Here is an 18,285-nt window from a genome sequence, read left to right on the forward strand (position 1 = left end):
CTATTGTCTGTAAACCTTCTCATCAGGATCAAGTTTACTATGGCTTTCTTGCTGATGTTTTTACAGTTTGCTGGCTATCCATGACCATGGATCTGAAATGAGGGCAGTTCAGAAGAGAGCTTTTGCTAAGAGACTACTTCAGGCCAATGTGTTTGGTGAAGTACCGTCCTGGCCAGAACATTTCTTGGAATCTATCCTTCCATTGTTGCCTCACTTACCACTTTATTACTTTCAGAAGCTTACACCTCAACAGGTAAGCAGAAAAGATGGAGTGAAACTTGTTGTGTTTATTCTGCAAATTCTGAAGCAGTGTGGACTGTGCTTCGTGAAATTTCTCAAACCATAGACTGAACTCGTTATGAAAAGAATTCTGAAAGATAGCATTTTCATTTTATCACTATATAATGTGTATTTACTTTTCACAATATAGAACATTTACGCCTCATACTTGCAGTTCCACCAAAACAGGAATATTGATAAAGAGAAGTAAAAAAAAAAGCAATAAAAACAATAACAGCAAAGAAAAAGAAATAAAAATCACAAGCCCTCTAAATCCCATTACCCCATTGTATTTGTAGCAGCGTTTGCACTTCCCTCTTAATGCAGCACTCCCTACTGTGCTTCCACTCTTGCCTTCTTTCTCTGCCATTTCCACTCACACTGCTCATCCCCCACCCCTAACACTCACCAAATCCTGCATCCTAATCACTGAATTCTTTGACCATTTGGTCTTGAATTAGATAATAATCTTTTTATCCATCCGCTGTTTTCCTCCCCATATTCAGTGCATTTTCCAACTCTTTAGTCTCCCATTATATAGTGATCTAAAACTTAACCCACCCACTTATTAACATCCAACCCGTCCCGTATTCATTCTCCCATCCTTTCTGTTCCCACCTCCACAGTAAGCCATGACTTTAATGGTACACATTTCACAGGAAGTCTACAACACAGCCTTGTACCACACTTATTCTCTTTTCGTGAAGAGAAGTAAAGTGCCACCATGTTCTTTTCCTCATGTGAGCAGTACCAGTTAAAAACTTCAGAGCCTTTTTGCTTCATAAATAAAATGGTGCTCCTACAGTACTTGCTCTCATCTTATTCATTTTGTTTTCAGCTGACCCACTGAGTTAAATAAACATTTATTCCTCCTTTCATTGTCAAGAGTTATATTTCTCCTACAAAACATTCATATCATAATTTTATCCAGAAGCATCGGTAGAATTACAGATCGGCATCAAGTTATTTTAAAATAGTTCTAACTAAGAGTCAGAAATCATCTCATCTTTTTTTGTCATTACTATTGACCTAATGTATGTATGTATGTATATAATATATGTAATGATCTGTGGGCAGTACAGAGGCATCAAACTCCTACCACATTGCATGAAAGTTCTGGAGACGGTGATTGATATACGAATATGCAGAGTACTAGAATGTAAGATGGGAAATGAGCAGTTTGGATTCAGATCAGAATGCAGCAAAATTGATCCAATGTTGGCATTGAGACAGATACTTGAGAAGAAGCTAGAGATGAGGAGAGAGTCCAACTGGGCATTCTTAGACTTGGAGAAAGCATGTGACAAGCTCACAAGAAAGCTGATCTGGGCAGTACTGTGGTGGTTTGAGGTCTCAGAAACATTGGTAGAATTAGTGCAGGCTATGTACAAGGACCCAGTGACTCAAGTACGAAGAGTGTTTGGCCTCACAGAGGATTTCCCAGTGGGAGTGGGTGTACACCAAGGTTCAGCTCTGAGCCCACTACTGTTCATACTGGTGATGGACTACATTAGCAAACAGGTTGGAGGGGACAGATCAACAAAGCTGCTGTATGCAGATGATGTGGCAGTACAGGCAGACTCTGAGCTAGCACTTCAGCAAATGATAGGAAAATGGAATTAAAAACTGAAGGCACATGGGATGAAGCTAAGCACAGACAAGACAGTGGTAATGAAAGCACATTTGAGAAATCAGTTGAAGCAGAGAATAGAGGTAGAAGGGAAGATAATGGAACAGGTAAACAGCTTTGAGTATCTGGGAGGGGTGGTTGAGGAGAAGGGTAGTCTGAAGAAAGAGGTCAAAGCTAGAATCAGAGGGGCTGCAGCCAACTGGCACAGAGTATCAGGTGTAGTCTATGACAGAAGAATTCCAAAGAAGCTGAAAGTAAGGTGTACAAGACAGTGGTGCGACCAGTACTACTGTATGGTACAGAAACCTGGGCAGTCAAGGCAGAGCAGATGAAGAAGCTAGAGGTGATGGAAATGAAGTGCCTGAGAAAGGTGGTAGGATGCACACTGGGGGACAGACAAAGAAATGAGGACATAAGAGCAGAAGCCAAAGTAGCTCCAGTTGCAGAAAAGATCAAACAGAACAGATTACGGTGGTTTGGGCACATGTGTAGAAAAGCAGAAGACAATCTGGTGAGGAAGATTTGGGACAGAGAGGAAGAAGGTAAGAGGAAGTGAGGATGTCCAGCAAAGAGGTGGATGGATTGTGGAAAGGAAGATCTGCGACAGTCAGGCATGAGTGTTGAAGAAGGCAGGAGAGTGGCACTGAATCGAGAGAGTTGGAGACAGCTAAAATGATACCCTGACCCCAGGTAGAATAAATGGGAAAAAGGGGGCTGATGATGATGATGACTGATCTAATAACTGTCCAACACATCCTTTAGAAATGGTGAAACCTGCTGTGTACAGTACTGTTATTAAGAAGAAGAGATTATTACATTAGGACAAAGAAGGAGTGTCTTTTGTTACGTTCTTCAAAAAATGCAGAGTAATTTTTTTAATGAACAGTGGTACATCCACGTGTGATTAGTGTAAGGGTTTTACTTGCATCTGCTGTGTTTGTTCTTTTGCATTTCAACTTTTATTACCAAAACACACAGGTTTGAGTAAATACCTCTCTAGCCCTCATTGGGCTCATGAATTATTTCACATTAACTATGATATTTCCGGTCATGCATGTATACTTGTGATTTACTTTTCTTGATGGAAAATGTAATCATCTTTAGTTTCTGCAATTAGAGCCCACTTTTTTTCTGTAATGGAAAATTAATTACTTTTGTCTTCAGTCATTTCATTTGCTCCCCTTGTCTACTGTCAGTCCATATTTAATTTAATGATACATATACACACACTCACACATACACACATGCATGCACTTAGTTTGTATAATAATTGCAAACTACATACACTTTATACATGTGTGGCTGGTTGTTATATGTACCCATTACACAAACACCTTTCTTTTGCTATACATTGAACTCCCAAATTGGGAAGGTGCCATATTGGATCTAGAGTCTTGGCATTTATTCCAGAAATATCACCTACTTTTAATGTCTGTATACCATACTCAAAACTGTAAGTCTAGATTTTTGTAGTACATTTGGCATAGTCAACTTTAAATGTAATTGTATGCACCACATTCATTATGTAGATATTTCAGCTTGATGTTTCTAATTGTACCTGATATTGTAAGCTAATAGTTTAGAAAATGTTTTGTGTAGAAATGTCACAAAGGTGCCAGACAATGTTTCTTGCACTAGTCTATTATTCCGAAGATCATCTTCATCTATGTGTACTGTATCCATACACTGGGATTGCCAGTGCGTTATTAATACCTACCGTAAGCATAATCCCACCACTCCTTTTTATTTTGATAGTTTTACTTCTTGATGGTTATTTATGTTGTTAAGTTTTGTGGATACTGGCATCTAATTTACGATGACATCTGTTCCAGACAGAATGTATAGCACAAACTTTTGGCAACAGGAGAATGTTAGATAGAGAGTAAAAAAACTGAAAAAAGAGATCATATGCAAACTGTCCATGGAATGAATCAGACTGTGTATATAAAAATGAAATTACAGGGATATTGTAGAACATCCTGAAGCCTAGCTTCCTAAACAATTTATAAACAGTTGGTGCACTACATATCCAGGTCAACATACACATGCATACAAAACACATGTGCGCGCACACACACACACACACACACACACACACACACACACACACACACACACACACACACACACACACACACACACACAAACAAGATTCAGCAATCCAGCTCAGACCATTGAACTTTTGATGTTAAACAATGAAAGGACACACATGCTTTTACAGGGTAGCAAGCCTCATTGTACCTCCATGTCCCTATAACTGTAAATATACTGTTTAAGATCTCACAGATGTGGGGAAAAAAGGACAAATTCTCTAACTCCCCATCACCTGATCTCCACAGTGTGGTTCACTAACAATGTGAGTGAAAGGTATGAGCCCTCCATTGTCCTTCACTTTCATTGATGTGTTTCAAAAACTGTTGCACTGATCTGAGTTGTTGAGTGAAGGTTCTAACAAGGAAAGTCACTTGGACAAAATGAAGAACTCCCAGTTGCAGTAGGTTAAGGAAGAATCATGTTTTACAGACACTTAGCATCCTTATCCCTGTATTGTATAATATTAAAATTTAAAAGGCTGCAGTTTTGGTCTGCCATATTCAGATTATTGGTTTTCAAACCCCTGATCCTTTGCATGCTGAATGGTTTCCCTTTAGTTGTGATTAAAGCTGGAATCTGATGCAGCTCTTCTTTGTCCCACATCCAGCAGCAAAGGCTGCAGTGCTGCTAATAATTGTTGGATCTGTAGTCATTCATAGAGGTGACAGCTGTAGCTGCCCATATTGAAGGTTAGGTATAACAATCCTTTTTGCCCTTCGACCAGGACTTGCCATGGTGGTGTTTGTGTAATCCTTCTGAAGGCTGCATTTAGCTAGTGGCATGAAGTAAAACATGTCTTTGTGTCAAAAACAAGCTCTGGCAAGTGTATGTTCTATCTTTATACCGTTGGCCACCTTCTTTTTTATTTGTATGTAAACAATCAAAGCATTCTTCAAGTACAGTCATGCATGCACATACCTTATGAAGAGGTTGGTTGGTACAAGAGCCTATTTATTTTACTGATAGCTGTCCGGGACATAGGTACATAGAGGTGAAAGAGTAGCACTGCGACACAACACTTCACTCTTTCATGTTGAATTGTAATATAAGTATTCTAGCTTGCTAAAAATCCACATTTAAATGTAGAGAAAAGGTTGGTATTGCAGTGGCTAGTGTTGCTGCATCATGGCTCACAGGTTTGGCATTAATTTCTGAGTCTTGTTTATGGTGTATGTAGCATTTAATTGGTTTCCTAATGTATGCATGGATTTCCTCTTGGCACTGTAGTTTCTTTTCTTTTTCCAAAGACGTGCTGATGGTCTGTTCTAAAATATAACTTGCTGGGTTATGTTTGAGAACAATTCCTGATGATAGCATGCACCCAAAAGTCATGAAAACTCTTACCATGTTGAATTGTAATATAAATATTCTAGCTTGCTACAAATACACATTTAGATATAGAGAAAAGACTGGTATTGCAGTGGCTAGTGTTGCTGCATCATGGCTCACAGGTTTGGCATTCATTTCTGAGTCTTGCTTATGGTGTATGTAGCATTTGATTGGTTTCCTAATGTATGCATGGGTTTCCTCTTGGCACTCTAGTTTCCTTTCTTCTCCCAAAGACATGCTGATTGTCTATTCTAAAATATAACTTGGTGGGTTATGTTTGAGAACAATTGCTGATGATAGCATGTTTGGTAAGACCCAAAAGTCATGAAAACTCTTGCCATATATGTACATTATACAAATATTAATCTGCGTAAGGTCTGCATCAGTGAATCTGTGCATAGGTGTGTGTCTGCTTCCATATAGCATTCTTCATTCTGACTGTTGTATTTTTGTTACAGAAAATTAGTAAATATATCCTAAAAGACTGATACAGCTGAAACTGGTAATCAGTGTAGAGCCTTTGTTTTCATAAAAAAAATTATTTAAATTAAAATTGGAGCTCACAGAAGAGAATATCATAAGTGCACTTCATTAGGTCAGAATTTACATTTGTTTCATGTATTTCAGATAACACCACTAATATACATGCTTGAAAGAATGCGGCTGGATTTCCCAAGAGGTCTCCATTTTGTTAAAACTATTCTGAATCAGAGTAAAGATATCACTCTGGAAGACATGGAGAGGTGAGACTATTTTCAACCCAGCGTGAAACATTTTTTTTTAAATACAATTCTTAATAATGGCACACCTCATGTTAAAATAGCAGTCTTCAACTAAAGTCTTGATAAGTTTGGATAGAATGAATAGTGGACATTTAGAAACATAAACTGTGCTTTGCTTGCTTTTATTCTATGAAACTGTTATCTGTGGTTTGCCACTTGGGTAGGACTTCCTGTCTGTTCATCATTGTAGATCCCTGCCACTTCTTTTGTGACTGACACTATTTATCCTGTAGTACCTCTGTCCTCCTGCTACTTGCTGCCCCTTATATTCATGCAAATATCTGATGCATATTATTATTATGTATTGACCTGCTTTCTTGAGTCTTCAAATTATCTAGGATGGGGGTTCCATAAAGGAAAGAAAAAAAGAGGGTGTAACCCCTTAACCCCCCCCCCGTACTCTGGATGGGTAACATGAAATTCACCTCAGGCATTCCAGCTGTGTCCCTCTTGGACAGGATCATTGGGTGCTGATTATTGTCTGCTTGAACCAGACACCCTTGGGAATACGGGTTGAAATTGACTAGGCTTGAAAAGGCCCTGAGGCCGTTAGTCTAGTAACCTTCTATGATCCTATGATCTATTCTTTATTGTGGAACTGTCTGCTAATAATGCTACAAGCAAGTGTTTACCTTTTAAAATATTCCAGTGGGAAATGGAATAGTTTTATCCTATTAAGAGTCCATCTGCTTCTTAATGGGTGGAGATGGGAATGGCTGTTTTTGGTTCATTATCTCTGATTATCATGCATTTAGACAGTTTTGAAGGGTGAACCAAGTAATGCCTGTTGCTGCCTAATTTTATCCATATATAATTACATCAATATTGAAAGACTGTATCTCAAAGATTACATGACTGATAACACAACTGCAGTGATATATGATACCAATTGAGTACAGCCAAAGAGAAATTAAGTGTACTTCATGTAGTAATTATTCATATTGCTATAATTTTCATATTTCTGTAAATATCTGAATAATTAAACATCATAAACAGAATTGTTTAGCCTTATATAAAAGCTCAAGTCTAAACAACAAAATGGTGTTGAGGGTATGTGTATAACGTGAGTGGTTACTAAGTATTGCAAGTAGTTTAGAAAATATTACAAAATTAATATTTGCTGAGTTTATTGTGAGTTACAAAATCCAGTTATAAGAGCTACCCAGAAATTCATAAAAGGGCTTAGTGTAAGATGTACATCTCATGCTAAAAAGGCCTATACCCCAGTCATGATATTCTGTTATTCAGTAAAGTTTTAGCTGTTAAGAGGTAAGACCTCTTTATCAGCTAATTTGCATGTTTCTGAATTGCAGTTACTAAAGCAACAGCCTTATGCATCCCATGGTCAACAGTTATGCATTACTCCTAATGAAAATAACTGGAATCATACCATAGATAATTTGAGGGGACTCATGCATGGGATATAGCATTTAGGAGCTATCTCCATCCATTAATAATGCAGGGGCAGCCCTGGGGTAAATTTTCTCTTTACCATTGATAGATCTAAGTTGCATTGAATATGGACAGAGATGAACTTCTTTTTATGTGGATGGGGAGTCTGTTCTAGCGGTATCCTCTGTAAGATGTATTTGTCCTACCAACCCATTCTGTTGATGTTGCAAAAGAGGTTTAGATCCCTAGACTGAGTATTCCTGATGCCATTTGACTTGCTGTTGTGCAGTAAATCCATCGGTATTAGGTCAGAGGATGCCTTCTATGTCAGACACAGGTCACCTCTTAGCAGTCTGAAGGATTAAAACTATAGTGACAGAGCTGGCTTTGAGTCGGTCCATATAGAACATGTTGTCTAGGCCTTGTATTGCTTTAGTAAGGTATGCCTGCAAGCATTCCAATTGTTGCATCTGTATGGACAGATACATGCTTAAGGGGGCATTATATTCCATGACTGGCCTAAGGGCTGAGTAAAATAGGAGCAATGACATCCCTAGATTTAGACACAATCCTTTTGTTTACAAGCTGTGCAATGCACAAGGACTTTCGTACAAAAATGTACAAACATTCGTCAAAAGTTAGGATACTGTCCTCATAAGTTCTGAAATCCTGAACAAATGAATCGTCTCTTAGAGGAGTAGTGACAATGTGGTAATTCCCTGGGGTAGCTGACTTTCCAAAGGATACAGTAATGCATTTTTTGGCATTTTGTTTCATTCTGTGATTTTGGCACCAGTTATTTATTTGGGACAAGCCTTCCTTCAGGATGCCTAAGTTATTTGAGAATTCAGTGATTGCTACTTGTTGCAGTCATCTGCAAACTTAGTCAGCCAGATACCTTTGGCCATGCATTTTCTTATTTTATTGGATACCCTGTTTAGGTGAAGATTTCACTAGTGGGGTTTGTTTTTAGTGTTTGCTTTTGTTTTTCTTCTGATAGGTACAGCAACCTCTATGCAGCCAATCTTATGTTTCTATAGGTACTCCATGAATAATTCTGCATAGGTAGTTGTGTTCTCACAGTTAGGGGGAGCCTTGAATTTTAGCAAACTGTCACTCAATAGGATGTAGTTTTTCTAAGACTAGTTCTTAACTGTTACTGGTTTAGCTTGGTTTTCACGTTGATTTTTACTTCAAAAGCGACAGCTTCATGATCTGACCTTACTAGTGAGAAAGTTACATGGGGAGTGGGAGGTGGGGGCTGCGCTATCTCTTTTAGTGTGTTTGTGTTAACAAAGTCCAGGAAGCATTGTGCCTGTGAGTTTGAGGCAGAGTTAAGTTTTCCAGTCTATAGAGGGGTAGTTAAAGTCACTCAAGAATATGCTGTTTGGTTGGATAGTGAGTGCCTTTAGTACATTTAGGTAAGATCATAGATCGTGACCTGTAGTTTGCCATGGTATGGTGAGGGACCTTATCTATGGTTACTTGTATGTGGATGAACTCCATGGTATCATCCTGTTTAACCAACCTGAAAATATGTTTTTGCTAATGTAGATTGCGACACCCTCACATCTGGCTGTAGTCTGTGGTGGTCTTGTAATTACTGTTATACATAGAATGTTGTGCTGGTCTGAATGTGTGGCAGGCAGTATAGTCTTGCACTGCTAGATCACTTTATACAGCTTTAAAGCAAGTTTCTGGTATGGCACAGATGTCTACATTCTGCATTAAGGAAAGTCTGAAGGGTGTGGAAATGTTTGTTTATGTTCCTAACATTGAGCAGTAACACCTCAAGGTTGCTTGAAGAAGTGCAGCCCATCCTTGGCAAAACAGCGTAGTCTTTTGACCACACTGAAAGATATTTGACCTCCCTGGAGTGACACCATAAACTAAGCCAATGATTAAAATCAATCATTTTACGTTCATACTGTGGCATTATCCTTGGCTAAGGAAATTAAGAGCAGACCTTATTCAGGTATATAGGACATTTAGAGACAACTACCTCTGAGAATGTTTGGAGTTATCAAAATATAGTAGACATGTAGTAGAGAATCATCAGACCTCTTATGCAGAAGATTCTATAGGAATAAGAAAAGTACTAATTGGTACCAGATTACATTAAAGCAAGTACTAGATTAGATATTTTAAGAACAGCTTAGACACTTATGGGAACAACTGTTTGGTTTATTGGCAAGCTAGAAGGGCATTATTGCCTGTGCTTGAAATATTTGTATTTATGAATGTATTTAATGCTGCTTATTGCAAGGCTCATACCTGTCTGTGACACACACTCCAGAGATCCATTATGTCCCTTTTCATATAGTTAAATGAAGTGCATCTCTGGTCATGTACACCCATATGGACATTGCTAGAATCATATTGGTACCTGGGGTGCAGTGATCTGAGTGCGTGCATAATATTTTAGATCCTCACTCCAGACAGGCAACTAACTGTTGTCTTCTTCTTGTCTAACCTAGTGAGTGGGGATCGATTGTATAATGGAGTCCCTAATGGCAAGAATATTAGGTAAAGTACATGATCGTGGGGGACCATTGGGTGTAGGCCTATGTTTATTGTTGCTTTTGGTTTGTGTTTTAGTGATTGCCTGAGGAGCACTGTTGCCATTACATGGCTTTAGAGATCTTTGAGATTGTTGAAGGTTTCTTTTCAGTGCCTCAGCATAAGACAATGTGTGTGTTTGTGTGTGTGTGTGTGTGTGTGTGTGTGTGTGTGTGTGTGTGTGTGTGTGTGTGTGGTGAGTGGTGTCTGAGGGATATAGTGTGGGTATTCTTGACAACCTCTTTTGCTTGTGAGATTTTTGCCTCCAAGGAAATTGCGTATGTACATCTTTCGTGTACTGTGTTATTTTCTTTAATGATTAACTGATTGTCATAGAACATGATGCAATTGTTAAATTGCCTTAGGATGCTCAAATCTACCAAGCTGTCCACAGAGACATTTGGAAATTACATATCCATGTTGTCCAGTCCTCCTAAAAAGGTGGTCCATTTAGGATTAAGGATTTAGTTTTAACAGGTGATTTTGTAGGGTAGTTTCTTGGATTAAGGGCAATGCGATGTTATACAGTGCTGGTATATGGTAGTGCAATTTGATGCACAAGCTAGCTGCTTTAAGATTAATTCCAATCAATGCCATGCTGTGTTACAGGTTTTGGACCCAATCCTAACTTTACCAGGAAATGTTACTATCTAGGTGTTTGTTACTTTAAATGGTACTGCTAACTGCTTCTGTGTTGTGGGCAGCTCTGTGCCAACTTGATTTATAGCAGAGAGAAAAATCTTGAAAACTGACTCATTTGCCCTCTAGGCAATTAACAACCACATTTTGCACTCCCTAGTGTGCTTCCCAAATCAGAGAAACCAGGTAAACACCTTCTGCCACAAAATGAATGATCCTTGGATTTCTTAATGTAAAAGCACAACAAAAGTAGCTCTCTTGTGCAGATTAAACATTAAACAGTTACCAAGCAACCAATTCCCTGGTTAATTTGCCTAGAACATGATTTGGAGGCAAACAGAATTAGAAAAGTCAAAAAAGAAAAGCCACAAAATTAAGTAAATGCTTAAAAATACACCTTAAAATACTCCAGCTATACTCTGTTGCATATCGTCTACTCAGAGGTGATCTCTGCTTAACATACAAGGCCATGTCAAACCCAAAGCTGTTGGACATGCTACACTTAAAGAAATCCCAATCCCTCAGTGTCACACGCTCCAGGGATCTAAACCTTGTCATCACAATAAACAAAACATGCGGGAGGGATAGGTTCCTGACCCAGAGACTCCCCAGACTCTGGAATAGATTGCCCATACATGTCAAGCAGAGTGCCTCTTTGGCCCTCTTCAAAAAGAACCTTGACGATTGGATGGGAGAAAGGAAATTCACCCCAGGGATCAAGCCAGTCGCCCTGCTAGACAGGGGTCCAGGGAAGTAAATAGTGTGGGAAGAAATAGCCAGGGAATTGTTATGGCTAGGCTTGTATAGGCCCTAGGGCTGATAGCCTAGTACCAACCTATGAACCTATGAACCTAGTGACCCACTGTGTAAAGCAAGTACAATTACAATTGCAGTAAATCAAGAAAATATTCTAATTTTAGCTTGGATGGCTCTAGGTGCAATGTACACTATGTGTAGACTTTATGTAACCTTTAAGTGAATAGACAGCTAAAGTATTGTAGTAGGGCTATTCCTGAATTCAGAAAAGCTACACAGAGTATACACATAGTGTACTCATTCATACTGTTTGTGTTTTGTCTCAGTGTTTTATTGTTTATGTTTTATTTACTACCCATTAATGCACTTACTGCTTCTGGTGCTGATTCCTATTAGTAGTTTTCCTAAAATTATTTATGCTGTCTAGCAGCAGAATTCTAGTTTTTTTTTCCCTTTCTCTTTTGTTATGGCTATTCTTTTTTCTCCCCTACAGTATCCTGAGTAAAATCTCACTTGTCCATTCTGTATTCTGTTTTTCGGTAAACTAATGCTTGGGTCATATTCTGTCTTGCTATTTTCTGTTGAATTATACTCTTGACTACTGTTTATGTTCACTTTTAGTTTTCTGTTTTTGGCCTTTGTAAACAGTTTTGTGATTCTGTCAGACAATGTTCCCTAAGTGTAGCATTCTTTTTCAAACACTTGTGCTCTCTGCCAGTAATGTTTTAATTCTTAAACTACGGGTGGGATTCAGAAAGCATATCAGCATTATCACTATGTAAACAACTCTACAGTACCCAGCAGCAACAAAGTTTCACAGGCATTTACAAACACATACACATACACACAGACTGACAGACACACAGATGCACACGCATGGACTCACGCACATGCGAGCATGCAATCTTGCATGTGCCCACACACACACACACACACACACACACACACACACACACACACACACACACACACACACACACACACACACACACACACACACACCCCTTTACAGTACTTACTTACCATAAGGTGAACAGCTCAAAACATGGCACTTTTTTTCTTCACTCGCCTAAATGCACAACAGTGTTATTCTTGGAATGTTTGCACTCTGCTATTCATGTCCTGGCAAAAGGTTCTGTGGAAGCATTCATGGCTAATTAGCATTAGCAGCACCCCTGGACTGCTGCGCTTGGGTGCAGCCTTCCTCAGTGAGACAATGCATTCTTACAACTGTAATGCTACAACAGTCTCTGAATCACTCTAGCATGATGTAACTGAGCAGTCTTGCTACAATCAAGATTGCACAGTGTGTTATGGGTTTCTGATCCTGGCCTATATTTCAGAATTTGACACTTCATCTTTTCCTTTTGTGTTGTCACTGGTATTGTCCCCTTCCTCGCTCTTTATTTTCACCATTTTTTACTACAGTGTTTTGCTTTGTTTTATTTATTCTAATGTCTGTTCCAATCCACTTTTATTAGTAATGTTCCATCTCTAGTTCAATCTGTTTCAGTCACAATATTACGTATTTTCCAGAATGTTCTTCAACTCTCCATTATCTTGCTATCTGTGTATCCTTACTCTGCAGTGTTTGTACCACTCCTAATATTTACTGCCATTGTTCTGATTAACTACTTCAGTTTTATGCTCTCTTAGCCTTTACTTTCCCATATCAGGTCATTTAATTTTTAAAATCATTAGTAGATACATTACGAGAGGCTGAAGAATAGATGCAACAGCTGCATTTAAATATCTCACAGTATTTAACAAAGTCTTACAATATATCATCTTTCAGAGGAAGGGATATATGAGAAGGTGATATGATTTATAGACACAGAGAGGATGGTTCAGAGGTATTGTTGAGAATTTGTTTCCCAGTGATGAGTCTAAATATAAGAAACAACTTGCAAAAGTATTGGTAGAATTTAGCATGACAAAGAATGAAAGGGAGATAACCCAATCCATACAGTATGTAGGAAGAAGTGGAATTTTACATACCTAGGAACTATAGCTTATACAAAAAACAGGATAATAGGCAAACAAGGTGGAAAAAATATTCCTTAACAGTTGACCATTTTTATGCAAATATGTTTCTGATCAGTATCATTTTGCCATTTGCTGCCACCATCATTTCTCTATGAACAATGGCTGGGAATTAAAAAATGGCTACCACAAGTGGTTAACCCTAATATGAGCAGACACCCACTTTGATTTAGAGACAGGCCCATCACAGTGATTTTGTATGGTTAGTATATTCCCCATGACTGATGGTCTTCACGGCAAAGCTACATATTAATGAAGCATTCTGGGGAGCATCTAATGTTAATGAACTGTGTACTATCCCCAAGAAATGCATGCAGGAAGGGAGTTACTCTGTAAATTAACACATTTGGCTATGGTAAAAACCATGACCAAAATACCATATTCTCCATTATTTCCAGTGGAAGAGACTGCATTGCAGGTAAATGTCAGGATGTTCAGTGGAGAATTAGTGTTTGCACTGTGTGAGTTTGTGTATGTGTGGCAGTGCGAATGTATGTCTGCAAGGATATGAATGATGTCTGATGACTGTGTGTGTGTGTGTGTGTGTGTGTGTGTGTGTGTGTGTGTGTGTGTGTGTATGAATGTCTGCGTGTGTGTGAATGTCTACATGTGTGTGTGTAAGACTGACTGAGGGGAGGTTCCTATGCTAATGTTGTGCGTGGTGTGCCAGTGCTAATTACTACTGAAAAAATTATGTTTAGCACTGGAGATATTAAATGCTCTTTTCAAATCCTAGGGAGTGAGACTTAATTTTAACCTTTCTTCTTTATCTGTCCTTCTGTCCTTGTAGCTGCTGTCTTTATCATTGTTTTCCAACTTCTTCTTTTCCATCAAGCTGATACCTCCTTATTTATTTATTTATTTATTTATTTATTTGTTTGTTTTTCATTTAATAACTGGAGAAATCCATCTTGGAAGTTCCACATTCACTGGTGTTCCAGGGAGGAGAACACTAGGACAAACAGGAATAGCAATCAGTACAATGAGAAGTGACTGACAGTGAATAATAGAGTGAAACAGAAGACATGGTAAAAACATGAATTATTACCATTACAGGGACTGTAAAATCTTTGAAGAAATGAAATAAAAAGGTGTAATAGTCACTGAAGCATAAAATAAATCAATACCACATTCTATCTGTAGGATGCTCTTATTATATAAAGCGTGGGTAATAGTGATATTTGCAGAAATACAGAAAGGGGAAGGTGATTGATTTGAGGGATTTGACATGATCTGAGCTAATATGATGGAGAAATAAAAGAACATCAAATCAAATGATTATGCAGACTTTCTTGTAGTCGTAAAAACAATTTATTAGGTGGTAGTGCAATGCAATTGTAATATTTGTTATGTAAGAGGAGAGAAACATTTTACGTTAACTGTCATAAGCAAAAATGCTAGCTATACGAAGAGTTTATGTACAACTATGAAGTGGCTTGCTAGCACTTTTATACTCTTTCCCATTATTAATTACTCTACTTGATCTCGGCATTTAATTTCATGTGTGATATTCCATTTCTACTCCTTCCTTTACATTGCTTGCTGTCTTTATGAGTAAAACTTAGGGATTATGTATATAAAGCCTGTTTTTTTCCTATAAATGAGATGCACATCTGGATGAGTGAGTACAGATGTGGTCAGATCAGTTCAAGTATGTGTTTGTCTATTAGTATGAACAGGAAAATGTGCACTATGGTAATCACTACTAAATACATCACTTGTTATCCTGCTGACCGCACACCTGTATACATATGTAATTACTTATATAATATGAATTAATAAAGTGAGGGAGCCAAAAAATAAGGAGAGATCTTTATGAACATGTGCATGTAGATCAGGATAATCATTTCTAGGATTATAATCAGACATTTGTGTTAATATTTTTCTGTGTGTGCATGTATGACTGTGTGTCTGTCTAAGTCATGCTTCATTTTTCTGCTAGCAGGAGTTTTTGAATTAATTAAATGTATAGGGGATGACACTATATACAGTAGGTGCTAAAAATTCCTGCTGAGAGTGAACACATTTATTGTTCCCTTTTTGATAAGACAGTTAAACAAGCAACTTGCAATGTTGATTGATTAGCAGTACTGTTGCAGAAATATGTGTTTAACTTTTTTATGCTAGGCTTGGGCACCTGTCTTGCTTTGTTGCCTATGAGGACCTGCTGATGCTACTTTCTATTCGACCTGTGTCTGAGCAGTTACTTACTGTACTTTTAGAATGTCTGAACAATGGGACCATCAGCACCAATGGACGGGTAAGCCCCTCAACAATGACTTCTTTCTGATTATTTTTGACTGTAAAGGGATGGAAGTCACAGAATGGACTGTCCATCTAGAAACATGAGTAAACTATTTTTGTGACAGATTTCTGTTCTAATCTTTTAATGTTGCCAAAAACATTTATTTATATTTTTACTAATGAACTGATCCAAAGGTTCATTATTAGTTACACTATATAACTACATTCACTCATTCATTAATTCACTCTCTCTCTGATGCATTCTTTATCCAATTCCTACACACACACACACACACACACACACACACACACACACCACACCACACACACACACACACACACACACACACACACACACACACACACACACACACACACACACACACACACACACACACACACACACACACACACACACACACACACACACACACACACACACACACACACACACCACACACTGCAGTAAAGGTCAGAGCATAGAACAGAAGTGCTTTTGTTTTATTTAAAACTATTCAACATAAATTTACTTAACAAAGAAAAAAGTGTTTACAGTTCTTCAAAACAACTAAATTGCAAAAAATGTAAGATTCTACAATCTTTCATACCAGTTCTACCACAGTCCCAAGAGGATTTAGGTATGAATTCTTAATAGAACATCTCTAGGCTATTTCAGGAATTCTTAGTAGAAGATCTCTAGCCTATTTCAGGTTCTTTCAGTTTGCTTATTCTTTGCCATAGTATACTTACTGGAAACACCGTCCAGGCATAAACTCTCCTGCATTGAGGGGCCAACTTCAAAGATTACCAGGGTCTTAGCCCTCCTTTTTTCTTGCACTACACAATAAAATGATTTCTTGTTATTAGTATTGTCTGTGGGAACCTATTTTTAACTAATACAGAAACGTGCCTGCCTGTCTTAAAGGGAGGAAGAATATTTACGCAACATTGTATGTATAACAGTAATTACAATCATATTGTTTACAGAATATTCACTGTTTGCAAAACACTGTATGCATGATCACAATACTATTGATATAATTTTGAGTTTGACACATCGAAGGGCAAGAACCACCACACAGTGTTACATTGATCTTGTCCCAGCTTGAAATCCCCAGTTTTAGTCCCACTAGATGGGCTGTAAGCCATAGCTAGTTCTTCTGCATTGTGGTGAGCCAAGTCTAACCTATGTTTTAGGCTAAACTTAAATGCCTGGAAAGAGATTACCCCATCAACAAAGTTTCGTATTCCTATTGTGTTACTGATAGAACCATAATTATGGAGGCATGGTTTGGCATTAATTTTAATCCAGGCCAACTACATAATAATTTAGTGCTGAGTGCTCCCACTTGATTGCCAGGAATTCTTTATCAATAGTAGAATACTTGGTTTCTGCTGTACTTAGCTCAGTGATGGCAAACCTTGTGTGTCAGGATCTTTTGAAATGCCAAACCCAAAATAATTCAGTGCACTTCACGTGAGCAATGAATGCAAAAGCAGTATCTTTGGTAACTCTGGTGTTGGTGATCGCTGACATGTCACCCAAAATGTTGTGGCATGTGTCATCTACTAAAACATCAATACTATTCGACAAAAGAAACTTCTACTTTAAATTTCAACAAACTAACCAACATAAACCGCAAAAATTCTGGACAGGTATCAATAGACTCCTACATCCAGACCACTTGAAGACATCGACCCCATCAGGAATAGCCCATGAGACTCCCAAACAAATTGTTGATGCCTTTAATACCTTCTTTTCTGAAACAATCCAATCACTTGCTAACTCATTACCTCCTGTATCCTCCAATCTGCCTTCCTCCTCAACTAACTTACTGCCTTCATTTCAACTACAACCTGTTCCTACACCCCCACCTGTACCCTTCTTCAAAAACTCAAACCACCTATCCCATCTGCTGACCTATTACCAGACAAATATGTGCAAATAGCAGCAAAAGTTATAGCCTATCCTATTTATATCCTAATAAATAGAACCATAACACAAGGTACCATCCCATCCATTTGGAAAATCTCCCATAAAATCCCCCTACACAAAGGTGGTAATTCAATAGAATTCTCTAGCTTTCATCCAACTGCCCTACTCTCTCCCTTAGCTAAAATTATGGAAAATGCATCTAACGTCAACTGTTAGACCACTTTCTCCAAAATAGCCTATTAGCTAACTCTCAGCATGGCTTTAGTCCTTTCCATAGCACCACCACTGCCCTCCTATCATTTTCTGACCAAATTAACAAAAACCATAACAGTAACACTCTTTCCTCCACAATCTTTATTGATCTTTCAAAAGCATTTGACATGCTCAGCCATCAGCTACTGTTGAATATACTTAAGTCCCTCTCACTTGATACACAGGCACTACTGTGGTTCAAGTCCTACTTAGATAACAGGCAACAGGCAGTGCTTTGGGATAATAGTCTATCTAACCACCTTCCTGTCACCCTTGGTGTACCCCAAGGTTCTGTACTGGGCCCTCTTCTATTCTCAATTTTTATTAATGATCTAAATGTAAACATCCCT

The 18,285-nt window shown here is 38.2% G+C and overlaps 1 protein-coding gene across 2 annotated transcripts in view; it reads left to right on the plus strand.

The window, feature by feature from the left end:
- The window catches only part of LOC122806913 (stereocilin-like), a 608,237-nt gene that overhangs the window by 30,451 nt on the left and 559,501 nt on the right, over positions 1–18,285 (plus strand). For both annotated transcript variants that reach the window (XM_044077724.1, XR_006365569.1), the window contains exons 3-5: positions 67–253; positions 5,960–6,075; positions 15,631–15,763. In XM_044077724.1, the coding sequence (XP_043933659.1) occupies positions 67–253; positions 5,960–6,075; positions 15,631–15,763 (436 nt within the window). The remainder of the gene's footprint in view (positions 1–66; positions 254–5,959; positions 6,076–15,630; positions 15,764–18,285) is intronic.

This window comes from Protopterus annectens, chromosome 7.part0 (assembly GCF_019279795.1).
Source record: "Protopterus annectens isolate FY-2018-M chromosome 7.part0, PAN1.0, whole genome shotgun sequence".
Taxonomy (NCBI): Eukaryota; Metazoa; Chordata; order Ceratodontiformes; family Protopteridae; genus Protopterus; species Protopterus annectens.